The sequence below is a fragment of the Pygoscelis adeliae genome, unplaced genomic scaffold (genome assembly GCF_000699105.1).
Source record: "Pygoscelis adeliae isolate BGI_AS28 unplaced genomic scaffold, ASM69910v1 Scaffold38, whole genome shotgun sequence".
Taxonomy (NCBI): Eukaryota; Metazoa; Chordata; class Aves; order Sphenisciformes; family Spheniscidae; genus Pygoscelis; species Pygoscelis adeliae.
The window spans coordinates 16,758,951-16,778,302 of record NW_008825614.1 but is presented as its reverse complement, the minus strand read 5'-3'; the positions used below and the strand labels follow the sequence as shown (position 1 = coordinate 16,778,302).

Sequence of the window (19,352 nt, the reverse complement as noted above, 5' to 3'; positions counted from 1 at the left end):
ATTAAAGCAATGTGAAATTAAAACAATGTCAGTTCTGCTTCTGGGGCAGAAGCTGGACCAAATAATGGGAGGAGAAGACAAGGCTCCTAGAATAATAATAATATCCTCCTCCAACTCCAAAGTTCATTTTCAAAAGCAGTAATAAATGTGTTAACGGAGTTAGCAAAAAATTATATGTATTGAGTCTGGGGCTCTCTCAGCAAGATGCTGAAATGCATCTTCTCTCCTAGTTGAACTGTGCAGAGAAAAGTGGGCTTCAAATAAAAACTATGGGTCACCAAGACAAGTTAGGGACGGCATTTTCAATAACATCATGTTGTTAAGGATTAGCTGGTTCGTGTGAGCTAGTTTGATAGTTTCCATCATCATTTATCTATATTTAGAAATTGCTAATGGATTTATATGTATTTATTTAAATAAAACTACAAAGTGGTATAACTTTTTTTATCTCTCCCCTGTTCCCAGAGTTGGTTCCTTCAATTATGAGTAACATGCTGAATCCGGATGCTATTTTTTCAAACAATGAAATGAGCCTGTCAGACATTGAAATTTATGGTTTTGATTATGACTACACATTGGTCTTTTATTCTAAACATCTGCACACGCTGATCTTCAATGCTGCTCGAGATCTGCTTATTAATGAGCATCGGGTAAGTAAAATTAATGGAATAACAATGAACTTATGAATAAAGAGTATAATAAATAATTTCTAACTGAGAGGGGCATAACTCATCTTTTCATGCCTCAGTCCTAGCGTGGCTCCCTTATAACACATTTTGTACAATGGCTACATATGAACCACAGAAGTCCTAGTTTATTCTCAGCTGCAGTTTTGAGCAGAGTGCAATCTGACAACTGTTAAGGAATAGAGTTTTATTTGTTTTATTTTTCAATTTGGTGGTGGTGGGGTGGTTTTTTTGTTTTTTCCTGATTGTCAATTATTGGAGTTACCCTAATAGATAAGAAGCTTAAGAGTTACTGTTACTCTGTTGTATGCATTGCTGTGAGTGCAGTGATTAATTTCCATATGGAATATTTTTAGCCTGACTTCTTATGAGGTCTTTGATTGCGCTGTGTGCTTGCAAGGTGCTCTGTATGTGCCCGGCGTTTCAGCTGAGTTAGCTGAAGGGGCAGCGTGTGCAGCGACAGTGTAATCAGAGGCTGGATACAAGAGAGACCCAAGTTGAGTGTTCAGCTCAGTATTCCCCTAAGAGCGAGCGCTGCCCTGTTGCCTTACCAAGCAGCGTGTTCGCATCGGTGGCCAGTTGACATTCAAGCAGCTTGGAGCTGGGTGTTGCGTGGTTTGGGGATGGGAGAACTTACTGTGTGTCCGAAAGCTGGGGGGGAGATGGGTGACTTGGGAAACTGAAGGTATTGCAGGGAAAAAGATTGAAGAAAACGTGGACTGAAAGAGGCAAAGTTTATTGAGCTGTAGGACTTGCAGGAAAATAAAAGACAAAAAGCCCACAGAGTAACTTTATTAATAAAACTGCTTGTGTATTTTATATAGCCTAAATCTGAATGGGTGGTGTTACTCTACTTTCATATTTGAATCTAAAGGTTAGGAGCTATATATAAAAATCTATAAATATCCCTGGAAGAACAAACAAAACTTCATGGGCGCTACAAGCATATACAACTTGATTCCCCTAAGACTTTGGCATGTCTTGTTAGCAATTTCTGTAGGATGTGTAAATACACTTTAATAAAGCTACCTGGTTCTTGCAAAATCAACATTACCATAGGAGTCAAGATTAATTCTTCTAGACAATAATTAAACCGGTGATCTGTCTTTACTATTTGAATGAATTCAGGCAGGGATAACTTTCCAGTTTGTCTCAATTAAAATATCTTGAGTTCTAATAAATTAAGCTGTAATTACTTTTTGAGACAACTTATTGAAATATATCCTCTCCTGTTGGAATTTACTGGGGGACAACAGTTTTTATTAATGCTATCTCTGTAGCTGCTTACACTGTTAATGTTTTTCTTGCCTTTAACATTAGAAAAAGTTTCTAGATAGTATTGCCCATTATGACTGTCATAGCTAACCTAAAAGATGGCCAGTTTTGGTTGTGGCAGTGTAAAGTAATTAATCAGAAATTGCAAAATACAGTGTAGGAAGCAAGGAATTTTGAAGTGTGTCCAAGAGAATAAACATCAATTTAATGCTAATCTTGGAGGTGGCAGCAGGTGTTGAATGTAAACTCTTGCTCTTGGGTTTCTTTCTTTCCTAATGTACGGGCCTTGCGCCACCTTATCTGGACTGTTGTTTCAGTCCAGATATATCTATCCCTACCGAGAGTGGGGTAAGCAAACAGTGTAATTTTTAATCATGATTTTGTTTGGCTTGTAAGGAAGCTTTGATTTGTGTGCCAAGATAGGCTCAATCTTTGTCTCATATGTACTGGCATGCATGCAAAAAGACAGCCTTATAGTAGAATAAATTGAAGTAGGAAAGTCAAGCATGCAGAAATTTGAAAAAGAAATAAATTTCCTTGTTCATGCTTGATGTGGCTGCTTTGAGGCATGCGTGGTACATCGTAGTTATTAATTATTGGAATTCTGTATCAGTCCCTGATGTTTTCCCTTGTCTCCTTTTCTGCTTTATGTTCCCTGGCCAAATCTATACATCTTCCCAACGCATCTGTAGGCTTTTGGTGCTGTTCTTCGTTCAGATCAGTAGCCTCCCCCATGTTTTCTGGAAGTGGTGGTAGGGATGATAGTTCAGAAGTTAGGAGAAAAGGCTATTTTCTTTGACTGTAGATGCCTGTGCTCAATACAAGCACAATCTACAGCAGTTGCAGAGCAAGTCCTCTTCAGCACAGATAAAAACTTTGTGGAGAAATTGCGATTTATTTATTTTTGTGTAAGAATAGCTAGAGCCTCTGCTGAAGCTGTATAATCTACTTTTTTCCCCTGAAATTTACAATTATGGAGACTGTTGTTGAGAAGGTGGAGAATGTGCCTGAGATGTCAAATGCGTCTTAGAACTTGACAAATGCAAGTTCTAAGGTTGCTGTAGCCTGTGGGAGGAAAATGAAGGATCACCTTTCAGTTGGTTAATCAAAGAAATGATAGTTTTCTCCGGCCTTGTCAGAAATGACTGAAGCATTTTACCTTTTAAGAACAAATGAACGAAACCCTTAGCCCAAGGCGCACACGTAACATTTTTTTCATGGCTAACCTATGCTTAAAGCAGGACAAAATTACAATCGACTGAGAATGGGCTTGTACTGAAAAATGTTAGAAAACTCTCTACTAGGTGGTCTGAGCTACTTATGCTATCTATAAACAACCTGAGGAAAGAATACATGACACAGACATTCAATTCGTGTGCATTTATAAACAGCAAGGTGTTACAAATGCTGTCCAGGGTAAATACAGTTGGGTCCCTGTGGTGTTCTCCTGAAGTGACTCACCCTGGTGGTGTTTAGTGCACTTTAATGTAACTTGCTTTCAGAATCTGATCTTTGTGATGCACTGTACCTTGGGGAAAGTCCCTGCTACCTGGAGAAGCCAGGGTCCTCTAACATTAGCTGTTGTGAATTCCTCCCTCCCTCCCTCCCTCCTGTATTTGCAGTGCACTTGTATGTTTAAGCACCTCTGGGGTCTACATTTCAAACAGGACAATCTAAGACCAGGACTATGATCCACACTTAGGGAGCCAAAACAGGTAGCTGTGCTTCTTTCTTGAAAATGCCAGAGATTTTTTTGCTCCTGTTAATATAGATGATATCGTATTGATTTTTCTGTCAATAGAAGCGAGCAGTAAAGTTCAGGTATCTCTGTAAATCAGGCAATATTCTTGGGCTTCTAGCTAGAAGGTTGAGTTAGAAACTGTGTTTGTATGGTCTGTTTCTTGGTGACACTTCACAATGCAAGGTAACCCAGCTATTAAATTTTAGGATGTTAATATAGTTTGTTTTCAAAGGTGCATATATTAAAATAACTTTTTGAACAAGAGGCTAATGTTCAAAGCTGATCACTACAGAGTACCTGGATGTCCAACTTCGGGTACCGTGCTTGACTTAAATTTAAAATGTTGACCTTGGATTTTGGAAAAATGTTTGGCTTGTCTTGCACTGTACATATGTTCCTGCAAATCTCACCAACCTATCAAAAAGCCTCTTTTAATGACTAGTGAAAATGAGAAGCATAGAAAACTTAGGCTTTTAAAATTCTGCAGAAACAATTTTTTATTTGTTTTTGTTATGGATTTAAAATTAAATCATTGCCATCTTCTCTTAGTATCCTGCAGAAATAAGAAAATATGATTATGATCCCAATTTTGCAATCAGAGGACTTCATTATGATGTGCACCGGGTATGTATAAATAACTTTGTGATGAGTTATGTAGTGCTGAGAACCTAGCCAGGGAAAATAAATAGGGCTTTTAAGTCAACCAGTGTTAACATGCAAGGATTTTGTTTCATATTTTTTTTTCTCTTTCATGGCAAGCTTGATTTTTTTTTTTTATTTTACTTTTTTTTTTTTATATAGCTCTTAAGTATAAAGTGTTTTGGGTCTTCTGTTCTCATGGTGGGCAGGGGGAGGGAGAAAGACAACTTAGAGTGCAACAGAATAAACCTAAGCAGGCATCTGCTAGTAGGAAAAGATATTTCTTCATGACCTAGCTCAGGTCACTGGACAATGTTTCCTTGGTGATTTGGCAAGTGCTAGGTAAAAGTTATTGATAAAGTATTTTGGAAGCTATGAAGGAAGTTGAAGTGAAGGTACTCAGGTGTTCTTGAGACAGAAAGATTATAGATAAAGTTGCTTTGATTTGTATAATTTCAGTTTTTATCACATCGACTATTTGACATGATTTTTTTAATCTCCCCCCTCCCCCAAAGGCATTATTAATGAAGATCGATGCTTTTCATTATATTCAGCTGGGAACAGTTTACAGGTAGGTAAAATTATTTCCTATTTATAATAAAAATGTATACTCTTGTATTTTGAATCTGTTAATTGCATTTATTAGTGTACATCTTAGGTTCATCTCAGGAACAGTGCACTGAAAAGCACGACATGAATGAGTATTGCAGTCTTACTGGAAGGGGGTTTCTCTGCACCTCTGTGTGTACACACGGACATGCGCACGTGTTTACTGACTGATACAGTAGAGCTGATTCTCCAGTTCAGAGCTGGGGAAGTTGGCAAGCTGGTTGGTCACATAGTGTTGACGCACTTTGTTTCCGGCTGCTAAATTGTGCTGAAAGACATCTAAAAATACACTGATGACTTCTCCGCTGTTGCTTTCTGTGTAAAGAATTGTCACAGAGTGCCTGTTAGAATGACTTTGGTGTGGTTGCAGAGACACTTGAGAGGTCGTCCTGTATTTGCACAGACGTTTTAAGTTGGGACATATCATTCTGCAAGCATGATGTGGTTGGAGCACAACTGCTTTGTGTCCGCACAGCCTGACCTTAATTTTGTTTAGAATAAGATTACCTTTCTCTTCTACACCAACACTGAGCTTTGCTGTCAGTTGCTGCATGTCTGTAGTTCTTAGTTTTAACCTTCCATGTGCTCTGTATGTGTGTAGGACAATTATACCACTGAAAGTAGCAGAACTTGCCCAAGTGTACAGCCTTATTTGCACTGAGAGGTGTAAGCAATTCTGGTATCCCTCTAACAATGCACATCTCCAAGAGCAGCAATGGGAGCACTGCTGTAGGTGAACTGTGATGCTTTTAGTGCCATCTGTCCATGCTGTGAGTGGAATAAAATAAACTTTGTAGTTATTCAGCTGGACTGTGAACTGTGTCAAGACTATGGGTCTTTTGGTAAAACTAATCTACAGCTTTGCGTACACAGTCGTCGTCTCTCCTCTCCGGATTTCACGTGTATCTATTGTCCTCTCTTGATTTGTGCTTAAGTAGCTCCTGGTCTGCAAGCGTTTTCTTTAGCAGTATTCAGATACCACTTGGCATAGCTGTCTGCAGACTAGAAGATGAGTCAGTCCTTCTTAATTCTGATTGTATTACTTGGTATGTGTTTAACAGTTTGGTTGCATTTCTTTGTGTTTCCTGCTGTGGAGTGGGTGACGATGAACTCTGTATGTTACAAAACCAAAAAATCTGCCTTGTTGGTGCACAATACTAACTCGAATGCTGGAGTCCTGCCAGCAGTAGCACAGAGCTATGGGCAAGTCGATGTAGCATTGAGAAGTGCAGTAAAGAAACTAGTTAACGGGGGACTCTGCTACCATAGCAGCCCCGAGGAAGTTCATGTATCGTGCCCTTCCACTGCAAAGCTGGTGTTGGACACTAAACACTGAAAGTACTAGGCTTATTAATTAATTAATTTTTTAATGTCTCACAACACTTCAGGGTAAGACCCAGAAAGGGAGACACTGAAATAACTGTCTGTCTTACAAGGCTGCGAAACACCATAAGTAGGCTTGGAAAAAAGGGACCAGATGATCTGGTTTTCATTTGTGTTCTTTAATCTTACGCAAAACCTCAACACTTCTGTGTCCTCTGCTGAGGATGTTTGCATGCCTGCGGTGTTTTAGATGCTTTAGCGCAAGATGCTTGATACTGTGAACATTCAAAACCAAAACAAAGCCTTTAATCTCTTAATAGTTGATAAAGAAACTCTGGGGAGAGATGATGTCTCCTTCTCCATTTGTTGTTACATTTTTATATTTTAAATACTTGTCAACCATCCTTCAAGGAATCTTAAATTTTGGGAAACTGAACTGTTGATACGGTTTAAAAGAAATTCTCATTTAGTTAAAGGTTATGTATGTTTTTCTTTCCCTTGAATCTTCAAGGTCATGCTGCAGAATAATCTGGTTTAAACACTATCACATCATCAGTGCTGTATGAAACAAAGGTGGAGTGAGGAATTACTTTGCGTTAAGAAACGGGAAGTTCTAACTACTTCTTACAAACCCTTGAGGCATAGTTTCAATGGAGACTAATTAGCTCTTTTCCCCTAAGAAAGTAAAAAGGACTTAAAATTGGAATGTGTTCTGTGTGCGTCAGCCTGTTAAAATGTTACTTGTTCTGTAAGGAAAGATGATGCTGTTTTAACTTACAGACTAAAGTGTTGCTATGACATTATTAGTATTTTAATAAGCTCCAGATCTAAGTGTTAGTCTGTCAGAGTTTCATTTGGTAATTACTTGAAAATTTTAATCTGACTTTTGAACTAAAGTTGACGATGTTTTCCAGAGGCCTCAGTGTTGTCCCAGATGAAGAAGTCATTGCAATGTATGATGGTTCCCATGTCCCTTTAGAACAAATGAGTGACTTTTATGGAAAGGTAAAACCACAAACTGCTATTTAAAAATGATTTATTTTTTTGGGGGGTGGGGGTAGCATTGTCTACACTTTGTTCTTGTTCTTACTAGCAGTTATATTTTCTTAATACACGATTGACTTACAGTGCTAGATGTGAAGTTTGCCCTCTAAAGTGACAAATATATTGTCTTTCTCCCACTTGCTGTAGTTTCTTCTTTCACTGTCCCTTGCCTAGTCATACAGACAGAGAAGCAGAACATAGAAAAATCAAGTGACTTGCTCAATGTTGCACAGCAAATCTGATAAAGGCTGGGAAATGAACCATATCTGGTACCTTACCCCAGCTATGTACTTTTTCCAGGTGGTCTAATGGCTTAGCTTATGTAGCAGCAAGTAAATGTATGGAGGCATCTCTTGCAATACAAGCTGGCAGAGTGACAGTAAGAGGATTTGACAAAAGATGAATGATAAAAGATAAAGCTTTTAAGTGTAGGATTTGACTTTGTGGGGAAAGTTGATGATCTTGCTGGTAGGTTCCTTCCTCTTTCCCAAACCCCTTTTACTTATGCATCTTAATTCCATGTTGACGTGAAAGGCCCTTCTTTGTGCTGTGGAGCATTTTGTTGTTCTCGTGCTTGTTCTTATTTTAAGGAGCTGAACTTAGAATTCCCAAATCTGGTCTCTGCAGCGGTTCTGAAGATTGCCCTGGCGTTCCCTGTGGGATGCCTTGGTCTCTGCAGGTCTATGCTTTCTTTGATCTTGGAAAGGACAGTGACAGGATAAGAGGCCGTGGGCACAAACTGAAACACAGGCGGCTTCCTCTGAACATCAGGAAACACTTCCTTTACTGTGAGGGTGACTGAGCACTGGTGTTGGTTGGTTGCCCAGGAAGCTTGTGGAGTCTCCATCTTTGGAGATTCAGAAGCCATCTGGACAAGGTCCTGGGCAACTGGCTCTAGGTGGCCACACTTGAGCAAGGGGGTTGGACAAGATGACCTCCAGAGGTCCCTTCCAACCTCAACCATTCTCTGTTTCTGTGATCTTGACCGGTGTTCTCTTGAGCTGGTTGCTTTACCTCTCTTCTTCTTGAAGTACTTGGTTTGTATTTGCCCTTGTATGATGAGATTGTCTGCTTTTGTGAAACTTAACTATAGTTACAGCTTTTGCAGACTAGAAATCTTTTCCTCTGTTACTGCATTAGTTATTTTAGATTCTTACAACTTCTTAGTATCACTTTTCAAGAAGGTAAATTGCTTTGCAGTCCTAATCAATACTCATTTAAAAAAAACCCACAAAACAACAAATAACAAAGCTTTCACCCCCATCACAATATCCAGTGCCTCTTTATAGAAGTGCAGACTTCCAGTGAAGGCTTAAGTCCTTCTCTTGACTTTTACTTGAGTGCTGTCTTTTATTTGTTTATGAATTAAAATACTGCTCTTAGGAGTAATGAGTCATGATTAATTCTTAAAATAAAGCCAACGCTTTTGTTGGAGTTTTGTTTTATTGAAAGTCTGTTAGTTAAAAAAAAATTACAGCAATGTGAACAGTGATGGCAAAAGCTGAATATCTGCAACTAAGCTGAAGTGTTTATACTGAATGAATGAAAGTGTTTTAATCTGAGAAATGCCTGACCTTTTCTTCTTTCTTCTTCCCACCCCTGTAGAGCTCACAAGGAAATACAATGAAGCAATTCATGGATATATTTTCCTTGCCAGAAATGACGCTCCTTTCTTGTGTGAATGAGTATTTTCTGAAAAACAACATAGACTATGAGCCTGTTCATCTGTACAAAGATGTCAAGGTACTAGCTTTGAAGACTTAGGTAAACCTCTACGTTTGTGTGTCTTCTCTGTGAGCACTTCAGGAAGCTTCAACCTGTTGCGGCAGCTCCGGTGAAATACCTCAATTTTAGGTGTTGTATAGAGTAATTATTGCTATACAACCATAAAAACATAAGTAAAATGAAGGTAGACCTTGGAAAGGAAACAGGATAATTTGAAATTTGTTTTAAACCTGACGTTCTAGGGCTGTTGCTCTTTTTGTGGGTTTGAGGGGTGGATAGGGGGAAAGTGAAAAAGCTCTTGTACGTCGATAAAGCTTCTTTTGATTGTTATTAAAGGTATACTTTTCTCACTAGCAGGAGTTGTAAAAGGCTATAGGGAGTTCCAGTTTGGAGCTTTCAGCTGTACTGCTCCTGTATCTTCACTAGTATACGATCATTTGCTGTCTCTTGCTTTTGGCATATCTATTTTGCCTGTTTTCCCTCTCTTCCTCCTCCAAAAAAATCTAGTAATAATGACTAGAGTAATTTGACCCTCTTGATTCCTCAGGATGTATCCTGCGGAGGAGATAATCTTATGTCATGGTTATTTAAGAATGGAAGAGGTCATGCCCAAGTTGATGGTATTTGTCTGCACAAGCTTTCCATCCAAGACCTTTTCCTGGCCCCTTGTTGACATGTATTAAACTTCTGTAGTTGTTCAGCATATGTGATGTGCCTGAATGTTGAATTTCTCACTTTCTCAAGTAGCTCAGATGGGTTTTAAGAAACTTTTGACCTCCAGAGCAATTTTCCCTTCTGCCTATCATTACATAGAGTCAGAAGGCTAGTTCTTGTGGTTTGTGCTGAAGTGTTTGTAGAAACTTCTGTACTGCAATGCTCAGCATTACCAACATTTTGGAAGCCCTACAGTGGCATGTTTGAGGATTTTTAGGACATATTCCATGTAAGTACCAAAATGGCAGTACTACTGTCCTAAACAAAGTGGTCTGGTGCAGCGCTGGCTCAGGAGAGCTGCCAAATGCCTTCAGAGTGCCTTATGGGTACTTTGCTTAAGCATTTAGCTTCTTTCATCTGTTCATAAATTTCTCTTTTAAATAGCCAGGGTATTTGTGAGTGATCATAATCTAAAATCTGACTTAAAGTGTGTGTGTTGTGTTTTTTTTTTTTTTTTTCCCCCAAGAGGAAAGGAATGTGTTCTGCTCCAAAGGTCACTGGAAATCTGTGGTGACTGCTTCTGCAGAGGGCTTTCACCCCACTTCACCCGTCTGAGCGCCCTTTCACAGTTGTTATATAAAACAGCCCTTGTGCTATGCAGTTTTGTACTTCCCAAAAATACAAAGTTAGTTTCTTGGAGTACAGGCTTACTCTTTGTCTAGTGGTAACATAATGAATATCATATGGCATTTCTGTAAAGTTGAAAGTGTAATTCGGAGAAAGGAATTGTTTTAAAAACAAATTACTACTGCTATGCAGTGAGCAGGGTTTTTACACTTGAAAAGATTTTTCAGTTCTTTAGTGGTCTGTTGCTTTCCTGACAGGATTCAATCAGGGATGTCCACATCAAAGGAATAATGTACAGAGCAATTGAAGCAGATATTGGTAAGTACTATTGAGATCATCTGTCAAAGCTTTTTTCACTGATAGTATAATGATCTTTCTGGCTTCCTTATTTAAGATGATAAATTCTAAATTTTAAAGCTTGAAAGAGTTATTTCCAGTTGTCTGAGGTGCCTTTGTTAAGTGTAACCTCATGTTCAGAACCCTTGGTTGAGTGCAGAGAAAATTCTTGTGGAAAAACTTTTTCAATTAATACTGTATTTTCCCCAATCCTCACAGAGAAATACATCTGCTATGCCGAACAAACTCGTGCGGTGTTAGCAAAGTTGGCTGATCACGGCAAGAAGATGTTTCTCATCACAAACAGTCCCAGCAGCTTCGTGTAAGGGATCAGTTGTTTGCTGTTCAACTATACGTTTTATAGGATGGGGAGGATGAGGTTCTCGAATGTAATTCTATATTGCGTAGATAACTGCACTTCTGTTATGCTTCACTGTTAATACCTCTCCGTTCTTTTTAGGGACAAAGGCATGAAGTTCATAGTTGGCAAGGACTGGAGGGATCTCTTTGATGTGGTCATTGTACAGGCTGATAAGCCAAACTTTTTCAACGATAAGCGAAGGTGGGTATTTAGTCAGTAAAGAATGATTCAAGCAGCTTATTCCATATAAGGCTATAGAGCGTGTTATGAAATATTTTAGTTTGAATGCAATGTAAAATGAAATCATATTTGATGAAATCCTGTTTAAGGTCATTACAGAATGCAGCAATACCCAATTCTGAAGTCCAAATATTTACCATTTCTTACCTAAGAAAGTTCCAGTAGCTATTACAGGTCTATTGGACTGAGTTAGGGTCACAGAAGCTGTTTTTAACATCTTAGCTTGTAAGTTGAAGTGTGTTCCTTTCCTAATAAACGTGAGAAATTTTGGTGCCTTTCAGAATCAGCCCCCTATCTGGAAATGTCTTTCATTGCTTCTGGTTTTGTTTAGTCGTACATGATATTTAAAGGGCAGACTGGCTGACAGACTGGAGTATTTGGACTCGTTGTTCAATTAAGTAAACACATTTGTAATGCGTATGCACTACTCTTACGCTTGAAAAAGACCTATTCCTTTACGTGTACTTACAATTTGAAAGTGAGATAGAGGGAGGTGGGATTTTTTTTCCTTTACTTTTTTCATTTAATTTTAAAAATAATTTTGCTGTATGTCTTGCCCCCAGTCCTCTGCCCCCGCTTCTTCAGTTGTTCAGTTGTACAAAATGAGGTATGGGGCAAGATTTTTACACATCTTCACTTCTTTGTGTTCTCTTCTCTCCTTCTTAGTGGCAGGCAACTCATAGTTTCTTCCCCTCTGTCTGGGACCCCTGCCTTAGTTCTTAACAGTTCTCAAACTCCATTATAAACATCATAGGTATACTGGATAGATACACTGCATTTCACTGGCTAAAGCTGAAGTTTTGGAGCTTTGCTTTTTCTGCCTATTACAAAATGTTCAGATGCTAGAGAGCATGTTTTCCTTTTGAAAGATGAATATTTTTAAAATTTTAATCTCCTAAAAAGTGACAGAATTTCTACAGCAATGTAAAAATTGTTTATAATTTTATTCTAGACCATTTCGGAAGGTGAATGAAAGGGGAGTGTTGCTTTGGGACAAAATTCACAAGCTGCAGAAAGGTCAGATTTACAAACAGGTATGCTTTCAATAAACTCTTTCAGTTCAAATTTAATACTCATTTCCTAGAATCCTAAGCTTCTTTAAACATCATAAAGGCTTCTAAAAAGTAGATATGTTTAAGACAGTTGTTCTAATGATTGAAGTGGTACAAATTCATTGTTGGTATTGTATGTCTGCAGTTTACTTGCCTCTTGAAGTGATAGCATTACTGAAATTGCCTGTAAAATTTGGGATTCATAATATATAAACTGAGGACAAGATTCTTGATATGAAAATATTTTTAGGGGTGTACTAAATTCCTTTTTCATGTCTGTGAAGTCACAAGCTGCGTGTCACTACAACGTACGTGTCATTGTTTCTGCAGGGTAACTTGTACGAATTTCTGAAGCTTACTGGCTGGAGAGGCTCTAAGGTTCTCTACTTTGGTGATCACATTTACAGTGACTTGGCAGTAAGTAGTTTACTTTCACAAAATAGGAAAAAAGACGAGGCTTTTTGTTTTCCTCTCTTCCTCCCCAGTTATTCAAAATAACACACTTTCATTTGAGATTTCCAAATACAACAAAATTTGAGTTGTTCGTTAAGCCATATTGCTTTTCTTGCAGTGAAGAAAATTGGTGCCGTAAAAGGCCGACCGTGTTTTCCACCTGACTTGTAGCATTTAACTTGTTTACCAGCTGCGCTCAGGAACCTGTGAGTTTATGTTCCTGATCCAGATACTGATTATGTCAGATGTAACAGAGAGTAAACACAGACATTTACTACCAAGTGTAATAAGAGCTGAATGAACTTCTGTTTTGAATGCAGGGGAGGCAATCTTCCTGTCACTAATGGTGAACTAACTTTCTTCCTGAGATCTTGCTATAGTTTGTAGCCCCGCTATCCAGGCATTTTCCTACTACCTTATGAACAAGTGTACTGTTAACTGTTACTTTAGAATAAGAGACCACCACTTAACTCTTTTGTAATTGATAGCATATGAACGCCTGGATATGACTTTCCACTGCCAAGCAGTGGTAACACGTTTCAGCAGCAGCAGATGTTAACATTTTTGCCCCAATCTGCTCTTAAAAAGAAAAGTAAGTTCGGGTGCTTCAGGAGGCTGAGGGCCAAAGGAAGGAGGAGGCAGCTCTGTTCTTCTCTGGCACAGTGGAGGGAAGAGCACAGGTGGCAGCTGCCTTGTCCTGTACTTGTCAGGAGGAGCTTGAATACCTGGGGGTCCTGATAGGACCCTTCTGTCAGCTGAGCGTATGGGTAAATACCACAAACCCAACACACGGTTTCCTCCAGATACTTCTGGCAGTGGCAGAGGTCTCATCTGCAAGAGGAGTTTCCTGCTGTTTGTTTTAAACCTAATGAATTAGTGCTTATTTGCAAGTGCTTATGTGTTCTTTATCTCTCTCTCTTTAAAAATGTGGGATTTGAAGCTTACTCTGAAATTAAATTCTATTGCCTATTGGAACAGTTAAGTCCTGCTGTCTAATATTTCTGGTAATACATAAGAAGCAATTGAATTAGTGCGTCTTTGGAATAAACAATGGTCAAATTCTTCAGTTCTTTTAAGTAGTTCTTTTTAAGACTAATACTTGTATTTTGTAATTCTTGGTGAATAGGATTTGACCCTGAAGCACGGCTGGCGCACTGGTGCAATTATTCCAGAGTTACGGTCAGAGATTAAAATCATGAACACAGAGAAGTACATTCAAACCATGACCTGGCTGCAAACCTTGACAGGATTACTGGAACACATGCAGGTTTGTTCTGTGTGTGTGTAATCGGCTCTGTATAGCAAAGGGATCCAGCCAAGTTTCTAAATGCTGGACACTGACGTTGCAAGTACTTTCTGTCTCACTGAAGTTCACCAGTTTGACTGTAGATAAATAAATGCAATTATTTGTGTGGCCAGTTAATTAAGAGTTTTACTAAAATCTTGTTCCCTTCCTCCACTTGTCAGCCTGGATTGATTCCTGCTTTCAGTTGCTTAAAATGCACGTGGGTATCTTCTGTATACCAATCTCTGAAGCATTGCTCTTGTCCTGTTAGCTGATTAGCAGAAGGGTTTATTAATGGAAAGGCTCATTTACCAGGGCATCCTTAGTTACCTGTCATCCATACTTTACATTCCAGGTTCACCGTGATCCTGATTCACAAATGATTTTAGAAGAATGGAAGAAGGAAAGGAAAGAAATGAGGTAAGACATGGGAGATGAATTTGCAATATACTTCATGGTAGCCAAGTGTTCTATGTGATATCTCCCACAGGTTTCTTCAGAATTTCTATCCCTCCCTGATTTATAGTCCCTGGTAGTTACCAACCTTCTAAAATTACCTGTGTAAAGTAATATTCTACCTGTGCAGCTCTTCTCCCCTCTGACCCTTTGTGCAAATGAACCCTTCTTCCCTGTTCCCCTTCTTTGAAACAGATGTTAGTTTTCTGCATGAAAGGGTAACATCAGATCAAATACTTCTCCTTCTCATCTTAGTTCTCCTGTCCCTCTATGTTCAGCTATCACTATCGCTACTGATTACACAGCTTAACTGCTGCATGATTTAAAAATGTGTTTCTGTATCAAGACTTAGGTCACTTCTTCAGGTTTTTTTAGATGATTTCTTCAGATTACATACAATACATCTTAGAATATGCAGAAACTGGGCTCTGCACTAGACTGGATTTAGCATCTCATCCCAGAGATGGGTAATACGGCTAAAACTCCTAAAAATCTACTGTCATGAAGGAGCAATCCCTAAATGCAGGGCGTGCGAAGTGCACAGTTGGCAAGGCCAGCAGCTATACCACCAGCAGCTTTCCCCAGAAATGTGGAAGTAAATGAAATGGGAATGATAGTTGGCAGTGACTAATAACAGAAGTTAATTCCAAGATGTGTTTAAGCTTTTTGTGTACATTAGGCCAAATCTTTGCTTTTTTTTTTTTTTTTTTAAACTCTTATCTTTGGGACAAGTGGATGTTATTAGGATTTAGATGAAGGCAAAAGTCTTCTTTCGCAATCTCTAGAAAGGAAAGCTTGAGATGTCATGTTTTGAAGTCAGAAGCAACTTATCAGTGGTTTTAGTGGGAGAAGTGTGAAGCTCTTCTGTTCATTACTGTGATTGCTAGATCTGGGCTACATATGTGCAAAAGGTGCAAAAATTTCTTATGTGGTGCATTTAACTGGCATGAAGTGCAATGGCAAGAGAATAACGCATAGAACAGATTATAGGAACTGCTTGCTTCAGGTTCTGCATGCTAGCTGGTAAAGAGATGTGTGCAGGTATGTTCACTTCATTCTCTTTGTTTTTTTTGGGGGACAGGGAGATGAACAGGAATTTCTTCAACGCACAGTTTGGAAGCTTATTCAGAACTGATGAGAATCCAACTTATTTCCTAAGACGTCTCTCTAGATTTGCAGATATCTACATGGCATCATTGAGTTGTCTCTTGAACTATGAGCCTGATTACACGTTTTATCCAAGAAGGACTCCTTTGCAGCATGAACTTCCTGGCTGGTCAGACCAGCTGTGCACTGGTACATTCAGAATACCTTTCCTACAGGAGACAGTTCAGGTCAAATAAGCACTTGGCTTGTTCTCCCTAAAATGGGCAAATACATCTTTTTTTTTTGAATGTACATGTATTTTATTTAAGTCACTTAAAATCTGTTATCTTGATTTAGATGTAATTCATACTTGTTCTTATAAGCATCGTGCCCATTTTCTTCGCTCCTGCTCGGAGATGTGAAAACTCCTCTTACACACAGAAGAGATGATGGACTGCCAAAATAGTAGTGGGCTGGGAGGGAGGGCAAGTTTGAGGGGAAGGACTGGTGGTGTTCTGGGGTGGTTGTTTTTGTTTATTCATTGGAAATTTCGATCTGCAGCCTTGTGGTTTACAAAGAAATACCTATACTCTCTGTTCTGGCCCTGATCAGAACTCCAGCTGGAGCCTGTAATGGATCTTGTCACTGAAGAGCTTAAATCCAGTATTAGTAATTCAGTGATACACAGTTAGTAGCCAGTTTACGGTGAGACTGAGAGGGATGGTGTACCCGTTCTAATTTTCCTTGCTGCCGTAGCTAGAGCCTTACCTGTAACTGAACTAACTGCTGCGTAGTGTTGGTGTGGCTCTGCTGCACCGCAGTGATTACAGCGCAGGCGGGCTCAGGCTGATGGCGGCTTTTTCTCCTGTCTGTGCAGTTCCTGTTCTTGCAATGTCTGTGCTTGGCTGTAGGTGAACCTGAGCCTAAAACTGCAAGTGGCGGTAACTTGGGCTGCTTCAGCTTCCTTTTTGTTAATTTTTAGGCACCTTTCTCTTTAAGTTTCAAAACACTTTAAATATCCACTCTCTGAGAATAGAGCCATTTCAAGAGGTCGTGCATTTTGCATTTCGAAGTGGAGACAGATCTCCGTTAGGCTTTAGATTGATCCTAAATGCTGCTTTTTAAAATTTTAACAGTGTCTTACAGTGGTATGCAATGTGGTTTTGCTGTTCCCTAGAAGAGAATGTATTTCATATAGCCTTCAGTAATGGACTTCTACAGTCAAAAGTAAACGCGCACAATGGGCAAATGAGTTGAAAGAAAAATTAAGAAATGAGAAAACGAAAACCAGAGTTTTCCGATGACATTTTTTTTTAGCTCAAGCTCTCAAAGCTGAATTGGAGGTGGTGGACAGTTTGCATCAGTCAAAATAACTTTGGCGGTGCAGATCAGAAGTTGTATTGAATTACTGAAATTATAGGTAATGCATGAACACAAACTCTGGATAGCATATATGTTCCAAAGATTTGAGCTGAAAAACGTTTATTTTGCACAAGGAAAACATCTGTTGATGTGTTTCCTCAAACAGGCACTTTATAGAACTGCTATATAGTTGTTTTTAAAAAAGGATGCTTTCCTTTCTTTGATCCGAAGGAAATGGTTTTTTTTTTTTTTAACTGGTGCTTCCCACCCCAGCCATTTTAGAAGGCATAATATGATTAATATTTTTCAAATTCTAGTTATTAAAGGCTCTGTTTTTAAAAGCGTATAATTAACAAAATATATAGCATTTGGTATTCTTCACTTCATTTGGGGATATCACTTGCTTCCTACCATGATTGTCAGGTAAACAAACTTTTGGTGACCAAAAGTTTTCTTGTTTGGTTTTTTTTTAACCTGTCTGTATTATGTGCAAGTACCTGTATTGAATTTCATATGCAGTTATCTTTCATATTTTTAAAAGCATGTTTGCAAAGTAAAGAATGCATTCTAATCTAGCCTGCACAATTTCATAAGCAGTTTTCTTGTATGCTTGAAATCAGTCTGAAGTCCTCAGAGGCGGTTATAGATCTTATGTTCGTGGTTTTCTTGTGCTCCTGTTACAAACTTGATGTGCAACGCGCCTGAAGAGAGTGTGTGTGTGTGTGTGTGTGTATTTAAACAGATTAATATACTTGAAACAAGAAAGTTCATCTGACAGTCCTGCTGTTTTGCTGGAAGAAAAAGATAGAGTTTTGCAGGAAGTTAGTTTGGCTTTATCAGGAGATTTGGTGGTGGGGCTGTGCGAGAAATATTTGGCATAACTTGATAATGAAATGTGGGGATGGAAATATCCCTGATTTGCCTTCAGTTCTTTATCCTAATGCTCAGCTAAAACCGAACTTGGTGTTACATGTGTGTAGCACCTCTCACGCTCCAGAGATTTCAACGCACTGTTTAAACAAACAAACAAACCCAAACCACTGTACATTCTTCATCTTACTACCAGCAAATAATAGTATTATGAATTCAGTAATGCAGAACTGAATAACGGTACTGTTTTGTTGGTTATAGCTGTCTGATGTTTCTTCTTTTAAAGCTGGCTAGGAGTCAGTCTGTTTGCCTAATTTTCCCATGTTAAGCAGGAACAATTTAATTGGGTTGGATGATGTTATCCACATAATATACATTTTGTTTCAAGATTATTTCCTCCTCTCCCCTGTCCTTTCTCTTAACTAACAAATCAAACTTCTCTACAAAGCTATGTTACAAAAGCCAGCTGAAGTAAAATCTTGTTTATATTGCATGACTTCTTGAAATAAACAACATTGCATGGAAAAAAAAATCATTATGTGGAAGGGTTATGTTCCTTTAAAACAACCCAACAATATATAATATGAAATTAAGTGAGAATTTTAAAGTGTATTATTTATTTTTCAGTGCTAGAATGCTCTTATTTAACTTTTAAAAATGACTTGCATTTTTGTAACGATTTCGGAGAACTTGAGCTCTACACCTCAACGCTCTCTGCATTACTTATTTTAACCTTGTTATGTTACTGACTTCAAAGAGATTTTTTTTTTGAGCGTGTTTGAAGGGCAGTGTCTCTTTACATTTGTTTTGGGAGTATAGCTTATTTGAACGCCAAAGCGAGAAGAAATTTTCTTTCTGTTCTATCAAAAACTCTGAAGGGAATAGTCTGTCAGTGAAAGAAGAGTTTAATGAACTGTGGGAACTTTTTTGTGATAAAAATATTTAATGATTATTACAAAAATAAATGCTTGGACTTTATCTTCTGGTCCCTACGAGCCTTAATATTTTGGGTGACTGGGGGGAAGGAAATAACATGAGTTGTATTAATTGCAAAACTCTGTGGGGAAAACTCCCCTAAATATGTGTGCGTGTTTAAGTGTGTTCTAAATTTTTTAATATCTTATAGGTAAAAACAAGCAGGCATGTGTAGGGGGGCAAGGGAAGGAGTTAGGGAAATTACTTCAGTCCATCTCTTTCATCCAAGCTTATTTACACATTAGATTCCCTTGGTTGTGCTTGATTGCTGCATCAAGAACCCTGGATTTGCCTGCATACCTTGTTCTGATAGGAGGCACCCTGGGGTTGCTCCCAGAGGTAACTAATGCTTTCCTGCAGTGACACCTTGCCTCCTGCCCACCACACGTGGTAGACACCAGGAGGTGTATCGTAGGGGAACGTTACTGCTGCCAGCAAGAAAATCTTCCTTTTCTTGCTGTTTTGTGGTTTCTATAGTGTTCTCACAATTTGCTATGGCGTTAATGTTTTGAAGGAAGGAACCGACAGCGAATCAAACTGCAGTTTGATTCAC

At 38.7% G+C, this 19,352-nt stretch overlaps 1 protein-coding gene across 1 annotated transcript; it reads left to right on the top strand.

Moving 5' to 3' along the window:
• Positions 1–470: 470 nt before the first annotated feature.
• NT5DC3 (5'-nucleotidase domain containing 3) lies at positions 471–18,800 on the top strand. The gene is made up of 13 exons (XM_009332954.1): positions 471–650; positions 4,252–4,326; positions 4,857–4,912; positions 7,188–7,278; positions 8,923–9,060; positions 10,581–10,641; positions 10,879–10,981; positions 11,120–11,221; positions 12,213–12,294; positions 12,643–12,729; positions 13,892–14,032; positions 14,406–14,470; positions 15,588–18,800. Exons 1-13 carry the CDS (start codon positions 483–485, stop codon positions 15,847–15,849), a joined length of 1,431 nt encoding a protein of 476 aa, XP_009331229.1. The 5' UTR covers positions 471–482; the 3' UTR covers positions 15,850–18,800.
• Positions 18,801–19,352: the final 552 nt, after the last annotated feature.

Excerpts from the sequence above, each read along its gene's own strand:
- NT5DC3 (XM_009332954.1), top strand. The coding sequence starts at position 483 with ATGAGTAACATGCTGAATCCGGATGCTATTTTTTCAAACAATGAAATG. Across the intron at positions 4,913-7,187 it reads CAGCTGGGAACAGTTTACAG|AGGCCTCAGTGTTGTCCCAG; the intron begins GTAGGTAAAATT and ends GATGTTTTCCAG. Across the intron at positions 11,222-12,212 it reads TTTTTCAACGATAAGCGAAG|ACCATTTCGGAAGGTGAATG; the intron begins GTGGGTATTTAG and ends ATTTTATTCTAG.